At 44.6% G+C, this 24696-nt stretch overlaps 1 protein-coding gene across 1 annotated transcript; it reads left to right on the top strand.

Moving 5' to 3' along the window:
- The first annotated feature begins 264 nt into the window (after positions 1–264).
- On the top strand, positions 265–24164 carry PGRMC2 (progesterone receptor membrane component 2). The gene is made up of 3 exons (XM_060246798.1): positions 265–736; positions 21072–21227; positions 22293–24164. Exons 1-3 carry the CDS (start codon positions 361–363, stop codon positions 22388–22390), a joined length of 630 nt encoding a protein of 209 aa, XP_060102781.1. The 5' UTR covers positions 265–360; the 3' UTR covers positions 22391–24164.
- The last annotated feature ends 532 nt before the right edge of the window (positions 24165–24696 follow it).

Consider the following 24696-nt stretch of genomic DNA (forward strand, 5'->3'; position numbering starts at 1 on the left):
ATGGGCGAGATGGGGTGGGGGGAGACAGAGCGTCACGTTCCTCGATGGTTATCACGCCAGCACGAACAACTTGCAGAGAGGGGGGAAGGGGAGAAAGAAAGCAGGTGCGCGCTCTCGCTTGCTCCCCTCCCCCAAGATTTCCCTCTAAGGTGGAAGGCAGCCGTTGGACAGCCGCGTGCGCTTGTTTCTCATTCGTTCTGCTGGGCGCGAGTTGGCACGGATGACGTGTCCTTACCTGTGGCCAATCGGGGCTGGGCGAGGAGGAGACGGAATGCGCCCCGCCTCTCCTTTCCTCCCCCCCTCCCTCCTGCCCGTGTGGGGCGGAGCGGTTCCTTTCAGGCAGGCGCTGGCTGGGCAGTGATGGCGGACGATGGGGATGGGAAGCTAAGGACTGAGCAAGGAGGCGGAGGAGCAGGCAGCGGCGGCAGCCCGGAGGAGACGGAGGCTGCCGCCGCAGCCGGCAGCTGGCTCTGGGGTGGCGGCATGCTGTTGAACGTGACGCTGTTGGCGCTCGTGGTGTTGGCGGCCTATCAGCTCTATAGGCGCTGGGGCAAACGGAGCGAGGCGGGGGGCGCGGCGCAGCAGAGCCAGGCCTCTTCCCTGCCCCGTATGAAGCGGGGGGACTTCACGCTGGAGCAGCTGCGCGAGTATGACGGCTCGCGCACGCCGCGCATCCTCCTGGCCGTCAACGGCAAAGTCTTCGACGTGACCAAAGGCAGCAAGTTCTACGGGCCCGGTGAGGAGACGGGGGACGGGTCTCCTCTCCCAGACGCTCCCCTCTTCCTACCTCCTGGCCTGGATCAGGGGTTAGGGAAGGCCTGAGGGGAATGCCTCGTCTCACTCTTAGCCGTGCCTGCCGCCCCGCCCCTGGAGCAGGTATGGGGGGAGGTGCGCGAGGGTACCTGGTCTTCTTCGCCTAGCCACGTGGGTAGCTGGCGTGAGGCCAAGCCGTTGAAAGAGCACCTTTCCCAGCAAGACTACTTCCTAATCCTTTATGTGGCTCCCTAGTGTGCTCGCTCAGAAGCAAGTCTCGCTGGTGTTTGGGGTTTATTCCCCGGAAACCGTGCATAAAATGGCAAGCTGTTTTATTTTAAACGTGTGCTCCCCTTATGTGTTTGTAGGGTTGCCCTGTGCGAAACACCTATCCTCGATGTGTTGCGTATGCCTCTGCCTGCTTCCTACTTTGATGATAAAATATTAACTTAGAGAAGAAAACTGGTGTTGTATTATTAAGAAGTTGGGCAAGATGCAACAATTACAATAATGTTTGGGCTGCAGTCCCTCAAATAGTTACAGTAGAGTTTATGCTAATCGAAGTAGAAGTGGAACTGCAGGCTTGGTTCGGTACTAAACGTATAGGAATAGTCTGATTTATAGCTATGCAAAATTCTTGGCACCTGGGGTGCAAATTATGCAGTAGTAGTCCTGTTTGTTGTTATGTTAAATGGGAGTTGGTTTGCAGTTTTAGTCACTTAAAATCCAGTTCTAAACATACATACTTGGAAAGGAAGTCCTACAAAATTGGTTTGTTTATACTTCTTAAAATATTTATGACTCACCTTCCCTCCACCAGATGGTGGCTCAAAGCACCTTACAAATGCAGGTTTGAGCCATATTGCACATATGTAGATTAAAACATGACAGAAAGCAGTCTCCAGACTCTGTGCACTCAGCTGCATAAAGTTTATTTTAATTTGTTTCCGTTGTCCTTGAAAGCCTTTTTGAGCAATAAAGTTTTAGAGTGCTTCTGGAACTGTAGATGCATACGAAGAGAAACAGTTATTTAAATATGTAGGTTAAATGCCACGTTGAGCTCTATATGCAAGAACTAAAATCTTGCATTTAATCTGGAAGCAAATTAGCATTCAGTCTCGATGCAGAAGTGGGTTATCAGTTCATATCTTGAATTAGGAAGGGGTCTTTATGAATTAAAGCTTTTGTAATGGTATCAAGGACAGCCCCTATATAAAACATGTTACAGTAATATAATATTGAAATTATGAAAACATGGATTAGCATGACCAGTTAGGCAAAGTATAGGTATGAAGCTGTTTCTCCACATAAAATGGAGTAAAAAATCACTTATTGCAACTGCATCAACCTGATTCTCCAGCAAGAAAGGAATTCCAAAGCTTCTAGCTGACTTTGCTTAAGTACCGTACCATCCAGAATGGATGAGACAGTTCCTTCCAAAGCTTTTGTCTTCCTGACCAGTATCACTTCAATTTTACCCTTAGCCACTTGACCACAACATGTTTCTAGCTAAACATGCTCAGGGTCAGACAGCACTACAGTAATCTCTGACCGTGTTTATGGTCCCAGTCTTTACTGCCTACAGCTACACTTTGTATGGGCAGTGAGTAAACAGTATAATTGTCAGGCCACTGCACCACAGTGAACTGGATATTGAGGTTATTTCCTGTTCAGATATGCTGCTGGGTAAAAGTGCCCAACAATGCATTGTGTCTTAAGACAGGTGACTGCATCAATGTTCCAGACCTTTAAACTAGACTATTACAACTCTTGTGCAAGTTCTTATTGTATAGGGTAAGGAAAATTGTATTGTTTATTAGCAGTGTCATGGGGAACAGTTCAAATAAATGTGATTGCATTCTTCCATCAACAATATGTTGTCTTTGAATAATGGAAAAATGTAATATCTCTTGGAAAAACTGTTTAAATCACTGTGCCTTTTCTAGTGTGTATATGGAAAATATATAAAGGACATATAATAAGGTCCCCTCGCAACACTGAGAACCAGCTAATTCATGTCTATGAATGGATCTGTGATTGTCCATAATTGTGTTTAGTTTACTATACTGTTTTATTTTATCTGTTTTAACTGTATAATTTAAACTGTTATTTAATATTATTTATTTATTTTAGTATATTTCTGTTCTGCCCATTCCCCGTAGGGCTCAGGGCGGAGTACAACATATGATAAAACAATAAAACACAATAAAAACATTCTATAAACAGACAACTCAACAGCACTCAGATCACCATGTCATCACATATTGCCCAGCCTAGCCGTCTCACATCATGGCAGTTTTTATTCCATTTCCTAGCACAGATGACAGTGCTGGCCGGGGAGGCCAACCAGATCAAGAATAGACGCCCGCAGCCTCAGCTAAAAGCCTGGCAGAACAGCTCCTTTTTACAGGCCCTGCAGAAGGCCAATAAGCCAGGTAGGGCCCGGATCTCAATAGGGAGCTGATTCCACCATGTCGGGGCCAGGACTGAAAAAGCTCTGGCATTAGTTGAGGCAAGGCGGGCATCTCTTGGGCTGGGGACGGTCAACAGATGTCGGGAGGCCGAACATAACGACCTGGGCATATATGAAAAGAGACGGTCCTGCAGGTATGTTGGTTCCAGGCCGCTTAAGGCTTTAAATGTTAGAACCAAAACTTTGAAGCGGATCCGGTACTCAATGGGCAGCCGGTGCAGACTGCGGAGCGCCAGCCAAATGCCCACCCATAAAGGTAGTGCAGTCAGCAGGCGAGCCGCTGCATTCTGCACCCGCTGCAGTTTCCGGATCAGTCTCAAGGGTATGCCAACGTAGAGCGAGTTACAGTAGTCTAGTCTGGAAGTGACCATTGCACATAGATCACTGTAGCCAGGTCCTGGGGGGATAGATATGGTACTAGCTGCCTGATCTACTGAAGATAACAAAAGGCAGACCTGGCAACCATCGTGATCTGGGCCTCCATGGAAAGGGAGGCATCCAAGGTCACTCCTAAGCTCTTCACCTGTTGGGCTGGCACCAATGTGGCACCGTCCAAAGCTGGGAGCTCGATGCCCGTGCCCACCCCACCCCAACTCTGGTATAATATGATGTTGTCTGCCCTGAGCCCATTCTTGGGAAAGGGCGAAATGCAAATTAACTAAATAAATAATAACAACATCTATGGGTGGAAGATAGCCTGTTATCTCATACTTTAGCAAAAGTTTATACCATGAAAAAAATAATGGACATATTCTAGTTTGCGATTTAGTACTTAAAAGTGTTGATTGGTAAACTTGATAGCTAGAAATCAGAATCAAATAAATTTGGTGTTTGCAGGATAACACGCAACTAATACTATCAGAGGAAAGGGTAGTTTTCACCCCATGTTGTGAAAATGCTAGGGCAAGATTCAGTAAAAGTTACAGATGTTTCCTTCTTGTAGACTTAGAGATGCATGCATATGCGTTAATCTTTCACTGAAATCAGTAGACTGAAAAATGCTAAATGCTAAATTCTGGCTTAATTGTGCCTTGTACTTAGAACTGCAAGCTTAATTTAGTTAAGGGTTCAGTAATGCACTTGAAAGGAAAAAGGACTTCTCAGGTGGCTTCCTCTTTTTACTAGTTTCACTTGTCAGAATTATATTTTGGGGTGGGGAAGGAGTTGTGAACAGTTATCCCATTGAATGGTATTCCAGTGGAGAGAAAAATTTTGGAATATCATGGTGAATGCTTCTGTAAAATTTTAATTTTTTTTTAGTAAATTATTATTTTTGGATGAAATATTGGAATATTTTTCCTTACGGGAAATGATCAGCCTCATGGCTTGTATGCAGAAAGATGTTGTGACTACAGCCATGCTAGGAGAACTGTCTAGACCATGGGTGTCAAACTCATTTGTTATGAGGGCCGAATATGACAGAAATAAGACCTTGTCAGGCCAGGCCATGCTGGGCAAGGCCATGTTTGTATCTATTTAAGATTAGATTGTAGAGATGTAAACTTTATAAAGGACACAGACAAACAGAATTTAAAGATTTTTTTAAAAAAAAACCCTTAAAACATGCTTAAAATATTAGTACTTGTTGGTCTTAAAGGTGCTTTCTTTTTATTTCTCCCATGTGATCCAGGGATAGGGAAAGGAAGCTCTGGCTCTTTCCTTCCTTCACCAGGGGATGAGGAGGGGGAGAAGCTTCAGCCAATAGAAAGAAAAGAGGCTTGGCTTAGAAGCTCTGCTGTGCGATTGAGAGAGCCTGGTAAAGCAAGCTATTCCTCCTCCCCTTCCTCCCCAAGGGAGGAACCTCAGTCAATGGAGAAAATAGAGGTTTTGCTCTGTAGTTCCTATGCAATTGAGCAAGCCTGGAAAAGCAAACTGTTGTGCAGAAGGAAGCAAGATAGAGGGAGAAGGAAGTAGATGACAGCCAATTGCTTGGGGGCCTGATAGGGGCCCTCCGGGGGCCTAATTCAGGCCCCAGACTGCATGTTTGACACCCCTGGTCTAGACGATAGATGTTTCAAGAATCCTATTCATGTTCACCTTTCAGCTTTTGTGCCACGTTGTCCAGAATTGGATTTGCACATCTAGTCCTATTTTTGTGTGTGTGGTTTGTTGGCTTTCAGTGCTTACCTGCATGTGTGATGGATTGCTAGATGTAAAACTGCTTTGAATGTACTGCAGAAAAGTAGTACAGGAATTACTTTAAATTTAGAATGTTCTCTGTTACTGTGAATTGGGATCCAAAGCTGGTTTCTGCTTAGGGCATTTTCTTCGTCTAGGAAGAATGGTTTTAAAGCAACTAGGGGTGCTGTTATGGTCCCCATAGGCTATAATGGAGAAATAGAAATGGAAGTATCTGGGGCTCTAGGGGGCCCGTGTCTTAAATGGTTTTGATGCCTCCTTCTAGACAGTTGCATTTTTTATCTGCTGTTATCTTGTTTCTAATCTCTAAAAACACTAATTTAAAATATTTAGAGTTTTATCCTATGCTAAAAGCAGGAGGATTGCCCAGTTGGTCTGCATGCCCATAATATCAATTTGGTTACATGCTTTATATTATTATATACTTCCTGTGTGTAAATCTACCATATGACAAATAAATAAGCAGTTCACATAATACATTAAAACAAAGTGTAGATTATTAAATTATAATCTAATATGTAACACTTGTTAAATATTTAAAACTCGGCCAAATTCCAATCAAAAAGTGATGTTTGCTTTTTACTGTTCAAGAACATTCATAAACTACCTTGAATTGCATGTTTTGGTAGGAAGATGACATAGAAATTTTAATTCCATGCAAAAATGAGATTTATCAGACCAATAGAAATTCATCGTGGTCCAGAATATTTAAGTACATAAAGAAACAGTTTTAACCAGAAATTGGAGTGATTTATCCAGAGGTAGGCATTTTTATTCCTGTATTTTAGTGAGACATATTTAACTTTTTGACATACTTTGTATTTCTTGGTCAACTACACAAAGTTATGCAAAACTTTCCCTCAAATTCCCACCATATGGGAATGGGCAAAATTTATATGGGATGAGGGCAGTAGAAAGAAGGGGAATTGGATGACATTGAATAAAAAAAGTTGCCTGTTTCTGTCTTGGTGTAGTCCTCTAGAACAGGGTTTCCCAAACTCTCTCCCCCCCCCCCCCATGGCCTGGTTATTTTTACACTTCTCCTTCGTGGCCCACTAAAATTTGGGGGTGGAGCTGGGATACAGGAAAGCCTGTCTCTTTCTTCTATAGAGATCTCCAAGGAAAACGGAGCTCATACTTTGCAGCCTGTGTCAGTCTTCAAGCCTAGCTTTTATCTGCATAACACAGAGACATTGGGGGATGGAAGGAAGGAAAATGGAGCTCAGGCTTTGCATCCTGTGTCAGTCTTCAAGCTTAGCTTTTATCTGCATGACAGAAATGGGGGAAGGAAGGAAAACGGAGCTCAAGCTGTGCAGCCTGTCAGTCTTCAAGCCTGGCTTTTATCTGCATAACGCAGAGATGTTGGGGATGGAAGGAAGGAAAAATGGAGCTCAGGCTTTGCAGCCTGTGTCAGTCTTCAAGCCTAGCTTTTTTCTGCACAACAGTGAGATGAAAAAAGAAGGAAGCAGAGCAGAGCTCAGGCTTTGCTGGGGGCGGGGCTAGTTTTGGCTTTTCTTGTGACCCGGTATTGAGGCTTCCGTGGCCTGGTACTGGGTTGCGACCCTGCAAATGGGAAACACTGCTCTAGAATAAAGGGGCCAGGTAACTAATTGTTTCCTCAATCTGAGAAATGAAAACACTGCATATCTAGGATATTGGAATAAGTTATCACAAACACAGACTAAACAGCCTAAAGCACGGTGAAAACTCACTCTTGACACAGCATTTTATGCTGGTGAAGCAGTTAAAGAGATATTAACCTTTAAAAAACCCCACTGTTTACAGTTACCAAAGGTTGAAAGTTGGGGGCAGGAAGTGCCCGAGTGAGTGAGAATGAAATTTTGTATTGAGAGGTTGCTAGAATGACATTTCCAAGTGAGAGGGAAAGCATTTAGTCCTTCTCCCTCCTGTCAGTTCTCCTATGCCCTCCTTTCCCTGGGCTTCCACCTTTAGTGGAGTTTCAAGCCTGGCAGGGTGAAAAGTAAGCTGTGTGGGATACAGTGGTTGTCTGGGAGGATCACTGATTCTCTTCTGTAAATGCTGCCTTTATAGACATACATTGCCTTGGGAAGCTGAATTTGTGTGTTTACAAGGTACAAATGCATGAAGGGTCCACAGATTTTGGATCAAACCCATCCATTTTGGACCTCTCCCAAGGGGAAGGGGTTTTGTCATACAAAATGCAAAGAATAATGGAGGTTCATGGAGCATCTTTAAACTTCTCTGGCTATGGCATGAGATAGTTCTTTGATAGTTCCAGGGTGACATCAGGGTTGGGACCACATGTCTTCTCAAGATACAGAGATGAATATAGGGGGTCTCACCAGAAGTTTTTTAAAAAATATGCTTACCAATGTTGAGCCCATTTTTAGATCCCTGCAAATTACTGTTATTATTTTGCAACCGAGACAGCGTTGGTTTCGCTTGTGGACAATCCTGTTTGTAAATGGATAAAGGTAATGCTTCCCTGTTTCATCCTCCTTGATTTATTTTGCTTAATGTTTTTACTTAGTTAATATTTTCATGACTATTTAACGTTTTAAATTGCTGCAGTATTATGACATGATGTGAACTGCCTTGAGCTTGCTTGTAGGGTAGGTTGGGATATAAGCCATAATAAATAAATAAATCTGAGGCTTTTAATACAGTAGTGGTGGGGGAAGCTTGCACAATGTTTTGTTATTTTTTGTTGGTCTCAATAAAAGTATTAAATGAGTTTTGTTTCCCTTTTTTCTGGATTTTGCTACTGGGTCGTGGCATCTTGTTAAAGCACAGGGAAATGAGTAGGGATAAAGGGAACAATGCTTCAGTAGTTTAAACCAATCATCTCTGGTCATAATCAGGTGTAGTGGGAGAAGAGCATAGGAGGTTTTTAGAGCCCAACCTTGCTACTGAAGATATCCACAGTATAGCAACATAGTAATAGTTTTGTGCAGTATTAAATTATAATAAAGGGATGTTAATTGTCGTTTTGTTGGATGCACTTCAAGATGCTGGAAGTGGATTAAAAGCTGTTGATAGGCCCCTCTGATAAATTTTTATGTAGTAGTCCATGAGTTAGGCTGCAGTCCATCAGTTAGATTGAGATGATGTTAACATTTCAATATTTATTTTTTTGTTTGTGGCCAATAATTTGAATAACATAGTTAAGGGGTTCTCAAGGTTTAGCAAAGTCCTATTTTGATTAAAATTGTTTTGCAGACCCTCTAAGTGTACCATAACTGGAACACATTACATGACAGAGAGCCGCTTGCACAGCAAGCCACTATGCAATGAAACTCTAAATTCAAGTTTAAGAAAAATGCTTTTAATTGTCATTAAATACCCTACAGCAGTGTTTCCCATTTGCAGGGTCATGACCTGATACCGGGCCATGGAAGCCTCACTACCGGGTCACAAGAAAAGCCAAAGCTAGCCCCGCCCACAGCAAAGCGTGACCTCTGCTCTGCTTCCTTCCTTCCCCCATCTCTGTTGTGCAGAGAAAAGTTAGTCTTGAAGACTGACATAGGCTGCAAAGCCTGAGCTCTGTTTGGCTTCCTTCCTTCCCCCATCTCTGTGTTGTGCAGGACGAGCTGGGCTGCCTCTCCTTCCTTCTCCCCCCTCCCAGTGTTTAAGAGGAAAGCTGGAGTCCACTGGTACTTTAGACCCATGAAGTGTTCTTCAAGGTATGAGCTTTCATGTGCCCTGAAGTGTGCTCTATTGGGGATGTTTTCCTGGGAGGCCTGGGCAGCAAAGAAGGGTGTGTGTGTTTTTTCAGCCGAGAGGGGTGGGGAGTGGGCATTCCAGTAGGTATTTTTTTTTAACCAAACAACCCCTGGGCAGAATTGTTGCTGGCTGGGGTCATCTGATGGTGAGAAAGGCCCTTCCTTCCTGCCTGCCTGCAAGTGATGCTCTGTCTGTATTCTTGGTGCTGGGAGGGGGGGAAGCAACAGTGGGAGGGCTTCTAGTGCCCTGGCCCCACTGGTGGACATTCTGGTGCTTTTTGAGCATTGTATGAGAGAATTATGGACTGGATTGTCCACTGGTCTGATCCAACATAGCTCCTCTTATGTACTTTCTTTCCATTTCTTTCTTTTGCTCTCCTTCCATTTCATTCTTTCCCTTTCTCTCCTTCCATTTATACTGGATGAAACTTTTCTGTTCGTCATACTGTTGTTGCAGACATAGGAGATCTGCCAATGCAAAGTTGGCACCCCCAGTTGTAGCCAGCTGGCCTTTCTATGAGATTTCTGTGTGAGAGAGTGAGAGGTGTGGGGCAGAAAGAGATTATTGGAGATTACTGCAGTATATCTCAACAGCACTGGAAGTGATAGTACTATGAACTTGGCACCATTTTACTGGTCCTGCTTTTAACAGCTGTCTGACACCAAAATTAAACTCCTCCTGTAGATATTAAAAAGGATGAAAGAAGTTCACTGGCTAAATATCTGCAAAACAGGTTGCTTTTAAAGGCATGGGAAACACAGCCGGTAAAAAGCTGCAAGCCCCTCATAAATATCCTTTTTGGGATAAATGCAGAAAAGCTTGTATGGACTTCATATAACTTGAAATTAATTCATTAATTGCAGTACAATTCTCTGCTACCTTTCACATCAATTTCCCAGTGTTTCAGCCAAAGACAAGTATGAAAAATAGCTGTCAAAAGATTTTCTTGAAACCAAGCAAGCTTGGTTATAGCTTGAGTCAGGGTTCCAGTAGTAGCAGCTGAAGGGCCTACTAAATGTTTCAGCATATTTTGAGGTAGAGCAGCTGCCAGGGCCCAGTGTGGGTGATACACATTGCTGTCATTCCTGATGGCAATGGCAACAGTCCCAACTGCATACACTGGCCAGTGCTGATGAGGAAGGGGTGTGTAGAGCCAGTTTGGTGTAGTGGTTAAGTGTGTGGACTCTTATCTGGGAGAACCGGGTTTGATTCCCCACTCCTCCACTTGCACCTGCTGGAATGGCCTTGGGTTAGCCATAGCCCTGGCAGAGGTTGTCCTTGAAAGGGCAGCTGCTGTAAGAGCTCTCAGGGTGTCTGTTGTGGGGGAGGAAGGTAAAGGAGATTGTGAGCCGCTCTGAGACTCTTCAGAGTGAAGGGCGGGATATAAATCCAATATCTTCTTCTTCTTCTTCTAGGTGGTGCAGGGAATTGAACATGGGCATTAGGAGTGCTTGCAAGCTAGAGAAGAACACACGAATAGATAGGTGCATGCAGGTGTGGGGGTGGAAAGAGAGGACTGCCTACTTTCCGCCCCATTTTGGCTCAGCATGAGTTTCAGAGAGATTTTTCTGAAAATGAAGTTACTTCAGAAGAAGAGGGAGTGCTCTGGAAGTGACATCACTTGGCCCTTGACACCACAGGAAATGACATAATTCCTGTCTCTTGGCTCCACCCCCAAATTTTAGTGGGCCACTAAGGAGAAGTGTAAAAATAACCGGGCCACAGGAAAGAAAAGTTTGGGAAACCCTGGCCTACAGGATCAGCTCTCAGAGTAGATAAATCTTCTTCGTGGTCTCTGTGCATCACACTGATGGGATATAGGCGCCTGCGCCGATCTCGATCGGTATTCTTGAAAGCTGCGGATTTCCGCGCCCAGGAAAAAGTGCGCATGCGCAGAAGCCCCACCACGCATGCTCACAGGGACCGGAGCGGACATCCCGCCAGTTCTCTTCTGACCGCCGCTTGGATCAGTCGATCTCCCGCACGGTCGGTAGAAATCCTTTCTTGGAAGTTGCGCTAACCTACTATTTTTATAGGACTTAGATTGGACTTTAGTTATTGTCTTAGTACTTCGGGGGTTTTTGTGCGGAGAAGGCGAGCTCTCCTTCCGGGGGCTTTTTTCCCTCAGTCTTTTTTCTTTCCCGCCTTTTCCACCCCCTTCCCTTCCCCCCTCATTTTTTCATCTCCCCGTATGGAAAAGCGGTGGGGATTTTTCAAAAGGTGTGCGAACTGTGGGAGCAAAATCGCCCCTCTCGACGGGCACGCTCTTTGCCTTTTTTGTCTCGGAGAAACCCACATCCCTGACGCGTGTGCACACTGCGTGAAGTTTTCCCGCCAGACTAAGAAGAATCGGGCAGGTCGCTTGGTAGCAGCGCTGATGGAAAAAGCGCTATCGCCAAAAACGATGTCAGCGTCAGTACAGAAGCCGTCGTCATCGGAGTCGGTCGGTACCGATAAAAACCCTTCCGACGTCGATCGCCCCACAAAACCGGGCTCGACATTTAAGTCGGACTCCTCCACTCCTGCAAAACGGCCAAGGGAGGTCCCACTCGGCAGCGAAGAAAAAGAAGAAGTCCGACAAGCATAGGTCGGCTGCAACTTCGCTCCCGACGTCACCATCGGAGTCGGCAGCAAGGGTACCCCCTCTGAAGCTCTTCGCTTCACCACGCCGCCGACTAAGCCCTCCGGTGCTGGCCTCAATGTCCACACAAATCGCCATCTCTTCGGACTCTGATCGCGATTTAGACCTGACCCAACGATCCGGGACGGAAGACAGTCCGCCCGAGATTCATATGGTGGATGATACCGCTCGGTCCCGAACATCGCTCCGAAACCCATCGATCAGCCCCAAGCGTCAACGATCCCGCAGCCCAATCAGGGAACGTTCCACCACACCTCGGCGTGGAAGCCCTGGACGCGATGACTCGCAAAGCCCTCATAGGGGCCATGACAGCAGCCCTCGGCATCGTCACGGATCCCGAGAGTGGGAGGACAGATCCCTCCATAGGGAGCGTTCGCCTCTTCGGAAGCCACTGCCACCAATGTCCTGGGACCAGAGACAGTGGCAATACCTATACGGGTCTTGCCCGATGCCGTCGATGTTTCCGTGGTTCCCCCCGAGACAACTAGACTGGGACCAGCAATCTGAAGCCTCCGGCAGATCCCGCACTTCGTACCGGGCTCCAAAGCATGCACCATCAGCGTCGATGTCGAAGCCACTGGTCACTACGTCTCCCAAGAGACCACGCGCTCAAAGTTCGGAACGAGTGAAGACTCCAGAGTTACCGAAGGCTCCAGAGACCCCCAAGCATTCCCCCGAACGCTCGGAATCGAGGGAGGGCTCCCCTGGATCAGAGGAGGGCTCGCTCCAAGAAGAACAGGGCGTCTCCTCCCTGGATGAACCATCGCCATCAAACAAGGTGGGCGAAGAACAGCCTATATCCCTGTCGGAAGACCTAAAATCCTATGGGGACCTAGTGAAACGGATGGCCCAAACCCTGTCGCTACCGACGATACAACCTAAGCCTGTAGTGACCGATAACGTTTTCGACGTCATCCAACTCGACACTTCAACAGCTGTTGCTCTACCTCTAACGACGGTTATGCTCCATACTGCAAAATCGTCTTGGGACAAACCGGCGTCGACCCCGATAAGCTCCCGCAGACTGGACCACATGTGTCGGGTCCAGGAGACCACGGCAGAGTTTCTGTTCAACCACCCTAAACCCAACTCAGTGGTGGTGGCCTCATCTTCGAGAGCAAGAAAGACACACGCTTCTCCCCCTGACAATGAAGGGAAGAAGCTCGACAATCTGGGCAGACGGTTTTATACCGCCGGCTCACTCGGAGTGAAGGTCGCAAATTATGGGGCATGCATGGGGCGATATCAGTATGCCCTACGGGAACAGCTGTCCAGCCTACCAGACCTCTCCGAACAAACCAAACAGCAAATGAAAAGAATCCAGAGAGAAGGCATAGCATTGGCTAAGCAACAGATTAACTCAGCGAAACACGCAGGTGACATCTCTGCAAAAACCCTCACTTCAGCAATCACTCTGCGACGCCACTCTTAGCTAAGATCGACAGCACTCCAACCAGATACCCAATCTTATGTGGAGGATCTCCCTTTTGATGGAAACGGCTTATTCAGCTCAAATACAGATTCTGTATTGCAAGAGATGGATAAAAGTATCCGGACATCACGAAATCTAGGCGTTCCCATCTCCTCCAGATCCCAAGGCAAACGCACCTGGAGTAAACCGTGGAACAAGAAACCGTTCCCCAAACAATCCACAGAACAACAATGGAGACCAAAGGGTGCTACAACCTATTCAGAACCTCCATACAATCCAAAGGCAAAGTACTCACCAACTGCGACCCAGACTCCCAGGCAGAAAGGGAGCAGGCCATCTAAACAGGGCCTTTGACTGCCTTTCCCCCTGTTTTTCCCCTTCCCCTGGGGACCAGTACCCTACCAGGCTTCTCCCCTATTTTCAAGCATGGTCCGCCATTACTACGGACAAATGGGTTCTAGCGATAATCCGGCTGGGTTATCAAATCGAATTCCAGGAAAACCCTACGATTCCTACCATCGTTCACACCACAGCGTCCCCGACTTTACAGGAAGAGGTTCAATCCTTCCTCCAGAAAGATGCAATCGAATTGGTCCCAGACAGCCAAGTGGGTCAAGGGTTCTACTCCCGATACTTTACCATCCCCAAGAGGGACGGAGGACTTCGGCCCATCATGGACCTTCGAGGTCTGAATCATTTCATCCCACACCAAAAATTCAGAATGATCTCCCTGCCACACATCCTACCCCAACTCAACCAAGGGGATTGGATGGCCACCCTAGACCTGCAGGACGCCTACTTTCACATAACGATACACCAGGCTCACAGGAAGTTCCTCAGGTTCTCCATAGGGAATACCCATTACCAATACAAGGCCCTACCCTTCGGCCTCTCCACGGCACCGAGAGTGTTTACAAAGACCATGGTGGTAGTGGCTACGCATCTAAGGCTTCAAGGGATTACTATATTTCCCTATATAGACGATTGGCTGGTAGTGGCGAATTCCAGGCCCCTATTGTTACAACAAATAGACATCACCCTAACCCTCTTACGAAACTTAGGCTTGCAAGTCAGCCTAAAGAAATCTGCACTGCAGCCCTCCCAAAGGGTGCAATTCATAGGGGCCATCTTGGACTCACAAGTTTGCAGGGCATTCCTCCCAATGCAGAGGGCGGAAGACATCACATCATTGATACAGGTATTTCTGACAAGCCCTACAGTCACCGTGGTCCAAGTCCAACGCCTTCTGGGCCTGATGGCAGCGACCACAGCAGTTCTACGATTTGCCAGATTCCACATGCGGATACTGCAACTGTGGTTTCTACGAATCTTCAACTGTCAAACAGACCCTCCGTCGTGCAAGCTTACTGTTCCAAGAGCAGTACTGCTGACCCTATCTTGGTGGCAAGAGAAGGAGAATCTTCTCCAGGGGGCTCCATTCCACAGACAGACCCCGACCTTGACCATAACAACAGATGCATCCCTTTGGGGGTGGGGAGCACACCTGAACGACATGTGTGTGGGGGGCAGGTGGCCTCCAGACCTTCTGTGCTACCACATAAACTTTCTGGAGTTATTGGCGATACATCATGCCATTCTCTCGTTTCGACCCTTGATCGCAGAAAGGACAATAGCGGTCTTGACAGACAACACCACAGCTCTAGCTTACGTGAACAGACAAGAGGGCATAGTCTTGAGGAAGTTGTGCCTCCTAGCACTGAGAATTTGGGAAATCTGCAGAGAATTAGACACAACCCTAATTGCCACCCATTTACCTGGCAATCTGAATGCCTGTGCAGATTACCTCAGTCGGGGAGGAGCCACACTCCACGAGTGGGAAATCAACTGGACATTCCTGCAGCCAGTCTTTCAGAAATGGGGCGCGCCGGATGTGGATGTTTTTGCTACACGCAGTACCTCGAAATGCAGAACTTTTTGTTGCAGAGGGGGTGCAGACCCGAGGTCATTGGGAGATGGACTCCTGATCTCCTGGAAGCACAGACATGTATACCTCTTCCACCAATCCCTCTGATTACGAGGGTTGTTCACAAGATCTGCCTCGAACGCCCCAGAGGGATCCTCATCACGCCATGGTGGTCCAGACAGCAATGGTTCTCCCCAGTACTGAAGCTATCTCAGGGAATATTTCATCAGTTCCCGATGAGCCAGTTCCTGCTACTGTCACACGGGGGTCGAGTGATTCACCACGACGTGCCTCACTTGAAGCTCACCGCTTGGAATCTGGGGTGACGCGTCTGTCGGACAGAGCTATGCAGGTCATGCTAAATAGCAGAAAATCTTCCACTAGGAAGTCTTATGAATATAAGTGGACAAGGTTTGCCCAATTTGTGTCCGGGACGGGCACGGAACCTAAAACAGCGGGTCTCCCACTAATCTTGGACTTCCTACTCTCACTGCTTGATAAGGGTCTAACTGTATCCTCAGTGAGGGTCTACTTAGCAGCTATATCAGCTCAGCATGAACAGCTCGAGGGCCATTCGGTGTTTTTACACCCCGACACCAAACGGTTCCTCAGAGGTCTTGTGAGATTGTATCCAGCAGTACGAGACCCAGCACCGGCCTGGGACCTTCCGGAAGTGCTGAATGCCCTAACAGGGAGACCCTTTGAGCCCATGGCAACGTGTTCCCTACAACTGCTATCATGGAAGACAGCCTTCTTAGTAGCCGTTACATCTGTTCGCAGAGTAGAACTGGCAGCGCTACGCTGTGATGACCCGTACCTGAAATTTAGTGCTGAAGGGGTGTGGTTACGACCTGATGTGACCTTTCGTCCGAAAGTAACCTCCGCATTCCATTTGAACTCAGAAATATGCCTACCCATATACTTCCCAAATCCGGGTACGGACTTGGAATGAAAGTTCCACACGCTGGACGTGAAAAGGGCACTTTCTTTCTACTTACACAGAGTAAGGCCGGGTCGCAAGGACCCTAGACTCTTTATCTCTTACTCCCTGACGTCGCAGGGCGTCAGAGTCTCGTCACAACGTATCTCTAAATGGATAACCGAGACGATCAGACTATGTTACTTGCTGAATAAAAAACCCCTGCCGAGACAGATCAGGGCGCATTCGACTAGAGCCCTAGCAGCTTCGGCGGCCTTCATGAGAGGGGTGCCTTTGAAAAACATTTGTGACGCTGCTACGTGGTCCTCCTCGCATACGTTTGTGAAACATTATGCATTGGACCTGAACTGGCGTAGGCATTCATCAGTGGACCGTGCTGTGCTTCAAGAGGCTTCTCGCTGATGGACCGTTGCACCCTCCTCCAGGTAGTACTCTGGCTTGCTAGTCTCCCATCAGTGTGATGCACAGAGACCACGAAGAAGATAAACAGGTTTCCTACCTGTAACTGATGATCTTCGAGTGGTCATCTGTGCAGTTACACTACCCGCCCTCCTTCCCCTCCGCTGCCGGTCCATCTCTAAGGGCTTACGCAGGGGTCAGAAGGAACTGGCGGGATGTCCGCTCCGGTCCCTGTGAGCGTGCGTGGTGGGGCTTCTGCGCATGCGCACTGGGTCCTGGGGGCGGAAATCCGCAGCTTTCAAGAATACCGATCGAGATCGGCGCAGGCGCCTATATCCCATCAGTGTGACTGCACAGATGACCACTCGAAGATCATCAGTTACAGGTAGGAAACCTGTTTTTCTATAGGGCAGGGGTGGCCAACGGCAGCTCTCCAGATGTTTTTTGCCTACAATTCCCATCAGCCCCAGCCAGCATGGCCAATGACTGGGGCTGATGGGAGTTGTAGGCAAAAAACATCTGGAGAGCTACTGTTGGCCACCCCTGCTATAGGGTCACAACTGAAAAAGCAGTGACTAACTTCTAGCCAATCTTATCCTTTGACTGGAAGAGAGTTTGTCTAGGAGAAAGATCCAGGTGGGTAGCCATGTTGGTCTGAAGCAATGTGAGAAAGTTAGAGTCCAATAGCACCTTTAAGGCCAACAAAATTTTATTCAGGCTGTGAGCTTTCTTGTGCATGCACACTTTGTCAAACAGGATGGAATCAGACTTGCCTGTCCTGGACTCTCTTTCTCTAGGAAAAAGCAAGAAACTTAATTTCTGCATATGAGGCTAGCTGAGCAGGTGGGAAGGCAGCTGGAAAAACTTTCAGAGTTGCTCACAGAAATAAAAAGACAGCATTGTGCACAGCTTTAACTTCCAGCATTCACCTGAAAAGCACCATTGGCTATTATTGTCTGTGGATACAGAACGGAGTCTGATGACATCTTTGAATTTGGGGATCCAGGTGGAATTTCCTGGAATTACAACTTATCTCCAGAATCCAGAGATCAGTTCCCCTGTAAAAAATGGATGCTTTGGCAGGTTGACTTTTTATGGCCTTACATTGCATTGAGGTCTCTCTGATCCCCAAACCCCACTCTCCATAAGCTCAATTCCTAATTAGCAGGGAATTTCCCTGTGCAGAGTTAGCTTACTGTTTTGCGTTGGATAGTTAGAGTGAAAACTAGTTCAGTTTTATGCTAGATGTAATACGGTAACTGTATTAGGACTGACCACCCCACCGTGTTATCAAAACAATTTTTTGGTCCTAGGTCTGAACCCTTTCTTCCCAGCAACCTATCAGTGTTTTTCATGGCAAGTATTATAAACTAGGTAGCCATGAGATCCTTTTTGAAAGAAGGAGAAACAAATTCTGCTACATTCCCATGAGCTAGAATGTCTTTGCCCCTATTCCTAGATCAGTGAGAGGGCTCCAGATATATGGAGTTAGTCATGTATGTCTCTAAACTTTGATGTAATAGGAGCCTGATCTCAATATCAGAATAGTGAACTGAGTTTTCCGAGTGTAAAAGTGCATATACTTAAACTCTTCCATTGAAATCAAGAATTTAAAAGGCACAATCAGTCCTGTTGCATCATTTGTACCTCACCCAGTCCACCCAACTATTAGTTTGGTGTAGTGGTTAAGTGTGCGGACTCTTATCTGGGAGAACCGGGTTTGATTCCCCACTCCTCCACTTGCACCTGCTGGAATGGCCTTGGGTCAGCCATAGCTCTGGCAGAGGTTGTCCTTGAAAGGGCAGCTGCTGTGAGAGCCCTCTCCAGCCCCACCCACCTCACAGGGTGTCTGTTGTGGGGGAGGAAGGTAAAGGAGATTGTAAGCCGCTCTGAGACTCTTCGGAGTGGAGGGCGGGATATAAATCCAATATCTTCTTCTTCATCTTCTTCTTCTTCTACTTTGGCAGATGATAGAGGTACCAGTAGAAAAGAGCAAGAGTCTAGTAGCACCGTAAAGACTAACAACAATCGTGGCAGGGTATGAGCTTTTGTGAGTCATAGTTCACATCTTCAGATACAATATTTCTGGAAAAAGGTGTTGGAACTCTCAACAGTAAAATGAAAGAGAAGTACACTGTTCTGCTGCTTTCCCCCAGTAAAAAGGCCCTATTATTATTATTATTATTATTATTATTATTATTATTATTATACTACTTATAGTCTGCTCTCCCATATGCAGTAAGACTCAGAGCAGGTTGCAACCTTTAAAATTTGCATACAGTTAAATATAATTTGGAAATAACAATCCCAGTGTAGACAGTTCCATATTAGATGGCACAGTAGGGCAGATCTGGAATTGGCTATGGTGGGGTGCTGCCACTTAACCTCGACCACGTGTCTGGTGGAACAACTCCATCTTACAGGCCCTGCAAAATTGTTTCAAGTCTCACAGTTCCTGTGTCTCATTGGACAGAGTGTTGCAGCAGGTTGGGGCCAGGGCCTGGTTGAGAATAGCTGGATGGCCTTCAGGCCTGGGATTACCAGCAAGTTGTTAATAGTTGAGCAAAGCACCCTTTGGGGGACATATCAGGAAAGATGTTGGTCCCAGACCATTTAGGGCTTTTAAAGATCAATACCATAATCTTCACTTGATCTGGAATTCAGCTGGGAGCCAGTGCAGCTGGTGGAGCACAGCCTGAATATGTGCTCTAATTGGAGTCCCTGTAAGAACCTGTGCAGCTACATTCTGGACCAGCTGGAGTCTGCGTCAGCCTCAAGAGTAGCCCTGCATACAGTAGTCCAGTCTGGAGGTGACCTTTGCATGGATCACTGTAGCTGTGAAAGCCAGTTTGGTGTAGTGGTTAAGAAGTGGCAGACTCTAAGCTGGAGAACCTGGTTTGATTCCCCACTCTTCCACATGGAGCCAGCTAGATGACCTTGGGTCAGTCACAGGTCTCTCAGAACTGTTCTCTCAAGAGCAGTTCTCTAAGAGCTCTCTCAGCCTCATCTACCTGTTGTGGGGATAGGAAGGGAAGGTGATAATAAGCCTCTTTGAGACTCCAAATGAAGGGTGAGATATAAATCCATGTCTTCTAGGTCTTGGGTAGGACAAATAGGGAGCCAATTGTCTAGCCTTGCATAGATGGAAAAATGGCAGTCTAGTTAAATTGGCAGGATCGCCCCTAAACACTTGACAGTTGGTGCTGGTCTTAAAGGCACACCATCAACAGAAGGAAGTTGGCTTTCTCCCCCAGCATCACTTTGACCCAGCCACAGGACCGCCAATGAATTTGTTTCAGTCAGCTCTGTTTCAGCTAACCATCTGAAAAAGTGAGTTGTGACTCATGAGAGCTCATATAAAAGTGAGCAGCAACTCTTGAAAGCACCATACATTTTGTTGGTTTTTAAGGTGCTACTGGACTTTTGCTCTTTCTTACTGCTGTAGACAGACTAGCACAGCTACCCATTTAGAGGAACCAATGAAAGCTTGATAATGCCTATGGATTCCTTATAAATTGGCTTTTTTTGCTTGAGAATAATTAATTGGCTTATTGTATTATTAGCCTTATTAGAAGAAACAATCAATTTCAATGTTATATTAATGGGAACTAAATGCAAACTGTATCTGGGATCTGTACCTTAATTATATATATTTTCGCAAATATGTGATTTTATTTTACCTTATCCAACAGCGAGTACAAACAAAAAAAATAAATCTCCTTATCTTACTTGGGCATTATTGCCAAATACAGTTTTGATCTCTATTTAGTATGTTGAGAAAGATTTTCAGATAAGCTTAATGTGCAAGGCAAATTGGTATTCCATAAAAAATAGCATTTTCTGGAAATGCTAGGATTTTTTTTGCACATTCACTTTTTTCACACTAATATGGTTAGCCTCATGTTCCTATTAGTTCTAAAAGATTGATATTATTGCCATTCTGATCCTGTCCCTTTGTATGTAACATACTGCAGTATATGTTCACAATTAAATGTTGCCACTTAGTTGAAATAAAAACACAAAGGTCATTTACACTCTGTTTCTGTACTTCATTTCTATTAGCCACTTAGTAATTGCCAGCTCATTATGTAATCTTTGTGTTAAACTGTTTCCAAAGGTTATGTTGATAAATGTTGATTATGTTGCCAGGTTCCATCAGAGCAGTCTTTCAGTGCTTTGTCTGATTACATACTTTTACAAATTTCTTAGGGTTGAACCAATACCAAAAATCAATTTCTTTAATATGTTGCTATTGTGCCTTGTTTGCAGAATATAAACTATATAGATTTACTGTTAGTTATGAAATTTCAGTTTATAGTATTTTGTAGGAAAAAGTTGATTGAGATTACTTTGGCTACATTTTAGATTAAGTTAATGTTCTGCCATAGTTCCCATACTGTATAACTAAAGGTATTCAGCTTGGCGTAGGCAAGCATTTTTAATATAATCCTGGTAAACACTTTTCTCCTGGAATAAATGCAGAAAAGCTGTTTGACTTGTTTAATACTTTTGTATATTCAGTTACATCTGATCTGATATTTCTGTTCATATACAAACTGGAATACAGTGGGCTGCGAGGGGATAAAGTACTTTAGATACAATGTCTATATTCGAAAGTGATGAAATTATATTGCATGCAATTAAATGTTATCTTTTTATTTTCAGAGGGTCCTTATGGAATATTTGCTGGCAGAGATGCCTCAAGGGGACTAGCAACTTTCCGTCTAGATAAAGATGCACTCAGAGATGAATATGACGACCTGTCTGATTTAAATGCTGTACAAATGGAGAGTGTTAGAGAGTGGGAAATGCAATTTAAAGGTAATATTTTAAATGGCAGATTCACTGGGAATCCTCTTTACTACATTGCTAGTAACTTCAAGATATGTAAAATGTTTCAAGATATGTAAACAGTAGCTTAATGTCCATATGTATAAGGAAGGGCAAACAAAAGAACACATTTACTAGGCTTTCATGGCTTGAGTTTACAAGTCTTGGTCCCTTCTAGTGGTAAATTGACACAACCAGGAAGATGTAGAGGTTACTGGAGAGGTGTAGAACTTGTACCAAAAATCCAGCAATCTCCTGAGCTGCTCACAGACCTTTCAGAGGCTGTTCAAGCATAGCCTGACCCGTGAGGGTGAGAGAACTACACACACAGTCCTCAAGTTCAGGAAGACGTTATTGAGTCTGAGCCAGCAGAGGATGAAGTATCTCTCTTAATCCCTGGAGCCTTGCTGGAAGTGTGCACACAGTCCATTGTGCCTGTACTCATTTGAAAACTATTCTAAGTTTTATAGAAGCTGTACTCCAGTGCACCATTCCAGTTGAATTAACAGTGCAGTTGTGAGAGGATTATTCCTGACAAAACTGCTTTGTCGCCTAAGATGTCACACCTTCCAAATTTTTGGTCTTTTGTAGTGCTTCTTCCATTAGCTCTTTGTGCTTGAGCATTCTAATGTATATAATTACTGGGCTCAGCAACTGGACAGGTTTTTTTAAAAATCACATAATGGGTCTGGAAAATGGACTAATAATGATATTGTGAGGAAAACAGCTCATCGCAGTTAGTCAGCAATACTGCCAGGAGTTTATAGTGCATGATGTAGCATTGAGTTCATGAGATGCCCATGGATCAGTTACTATCATCTAGAATGTAGTTGTGCTGTGAGCTACTGAGGATGAAATTGTGGTGGTGAACACCTCCTTCCTTGGCACGTGGAAGAAAGAAATCTCATTGGAATCCTTCCCTGTTGAGAAAAATATTCCTTCTTGAGCATAAAAAAATAGATTACTTCAGTATTTAAAAGCAAGTGTTAATTTCCATATTAGAGGCTGATAATATGGAAAATAACTGATTTATTAATTCCTGAACATCTTTTCCAGAAAAGTATGACTATGTTGGTAGACTCCTAAAACCAGGAGAGGAACCGTCAGAATATACGGATGAAGAAGATACCAAGGATCACACTAAACAGGATTGAACTTTATAAATCACCAAAGTCATGGGCCTTCAGAACTGCAATCTTATTTCCCATCACTGAATGCCCCATCTTCAGACAAAGTTCATCTGCTGCAGAAAACAACAGGTTTTGTACAAGAACCTCATCCTCGTATCAGTGAAGATTTGATTAGGCATTCTTTGTGCTGCCAAACCTTTTTTGTTGCAGTTTAATGTCTGGAGAGGCTTCATTATGAAGAGGGGCCAGAGATTTAAAATGGAAAAAGCTGTTCCTTTTAGCCTGTTGAAGCCTTAGAACTGTTTATTATTTACAAACTTCAGTGTTTCATGTCATTTCTACTCCTTCGGCGCTAGAATGGAAAGCCTCACTGTTTGAAGGAATTATAGTAAATTTGGCGTCTGAAACATTAACAAAAAAATGGGAGTATTCAGACTAGTCTGTGAGGCTTCGATTTTCATGTCTGAAAACTAAGATCTCTACAGATTACAGGGTTTCAGTATATTCCCCTGAAGGACAGAGGAAAGCTTAACTTCTCTGCAGAAGCTATCATTTGAAACCTGCTTTTCCTTTCCCCTCAATCAAATCGGAATAATTGTGCCTTATTTCACTTAAGACTTGAATTGTTTTAAGGGAAAGCCCCAGATGTGACATGAGTCACTAAAAACAGCATTGAGGACTGAAGTTAGAACACTTGCTTGACTGGAAAACATTGTCATTCTGTATATAAAATGTAAAGGAATACTCAGTGTTACTGCCATATATATATATATATGTTAATATAATTAGCATTGTAATAGCCAAATGCATTTCCCTATTTGCTTTTTTAAATAAGCCCCCCCTCCCCCGGAGCTCCCTAAATTTGGAGCCTCGACCCATATCTTAGAAATGAGAAGTGTGCATGGGATGTGGGTATGTCTATGGATGCTTGAGTGCAAGATTTGAAAATGATTGTTCCCTACAGATATTGTAAATATGAATACCATTTTAATAAAGCATGTAAAATACCAAATGTGCTGTCAGACTTTATGTAGAAGCTGTTAAGCTCTTGTAGGGGTAGCCAGGTCTCTTACAAGTATGGAGAAAAAGGAAGAAATCTTGAATATAAAATATTTTTGCACTGTTATTAAATAAAGCTTTACCCATTTTTTCTTTAGTTAACCACATTTAATCCTTACTAGAAATGTATCTAAAAAGAAGTTTGGATGAATTTTTGAGAGCAAAACCAGCTGCAAATAGCGATGAGGCAAAAGGGTTAGAAGTACAACAGTAGAAACTGCATCTTCAAATGTTTTGGTTTCAGTTTTCACTGAAGACGTATCACTGTTTTCTTAGCATATTAACCACACAGCTGCTTCGTGAATATAGCAAGTAAACAGTATTAAATCAAATGCTCCTCAGAAACTAGTCATCAGAATGGCAGTCTAGCATCAATAGTGAAAGCTGTGCACTAAGTGTTCTAAGACAATGTCCTAGGCATGAATAAAAACCTAATTAACATTGATCTTTAACCTATTAAAGGTAGAAATTAAATGACCAAACACATCTGGCCTATGCTCAGGTTGACTTGTGACTGGAGACTGCTTGTATGGTGTATGTTGAAAGATTTTCTGTATCTGCTTCCCCACTGTTAATGTGTGCACACTTGTCCTTTATAGTAATTTGAAAGTCTCCACTCCCCTTATTCATGAGCCACAGTTCCAATTTTTCTCCAAAAATTCATAATTATGCAGTCTGTTTTGAGAAATGAACAACTTATGTTCTGACTTTTGAAATAAAGTGTTATGTAGATATTAAATGTGTGCTGTATGTGTCATATTAACTTCTGAAGGAAAATCAGTATGGTTTCTGCCAAAGAAAGCCCTGAATGAGTCACCAACCTTTTGGAGTTCTTTGAGAAAGTGAACAAGCATGTAGACAATGGTGACCTGGTAGACATTATATACTTGAACTTTCAAAAAGCTTTTGACAAGGTACTTCGCTGAAGATGAAGTGGTCTCTTGGATTAATCAACAGGAAGCAAAGGGTACGAATAAATGGACAGTTCTCACAATGGAGGGAAGTAAGTTGTGGGGTCCCACAAGGATCACTGTTGGAGCTGGTACTATTTAAGTTGTTAAATTATCTGCACCTTATGGGTAAATCAAGTGGGAAACAGTGTGGCAGATAGAGGTCAGTGCTGGTAAGTGTAAGGTGATGCATATTGGAACAAACATTCCAAACTTCCAAGTACAGGGATCTGAACTTGTTGAGACTGGAAGAGACCTTGGGGTCATAGTAGTTAACTTAATGAAAGTGTCAACCCAGTATGCTGCAACAGTGCAAAATGA

Source organism: Heteronotia binoei, chromosome 9 (genome assembly GCF_032191835.1).
Source record: "Heteronotia binoei isolate CCM8104 ecotype False Entrance Well chromosome 9, APGP_CSIRO_Hbin_v1, whole genome shotgun sequence".
NCBI lineage: Eukaryota > Metazoa > Chordata > Lepidosauria > Squamata > Gekkonidae > Heteronotia > Heteronotia binoei.

Coding starts and splice junctions, on each gene's coding strand:
- PGRMC2 (XM_060246798.1), top strand. CDS start 361: ATGGCGGACGATGGGGATGGGAAGCTAAGGACTGAGCAAGGAGGCGGA. Junction 737..21,071: donor CAGCAAGTTCTACGGGCCCG/GTGAGGAGACGG, acceptor TTTTATTTTCAG/AGGGTCCTTATGGAATATTT. Junction 21,228..22,292: donor GTGGGAAATGCAATTTAAAG/GTAATATTTTAA, acceptor CATCTTTTCCAG/AAAAGTATGACTATGTTGGT.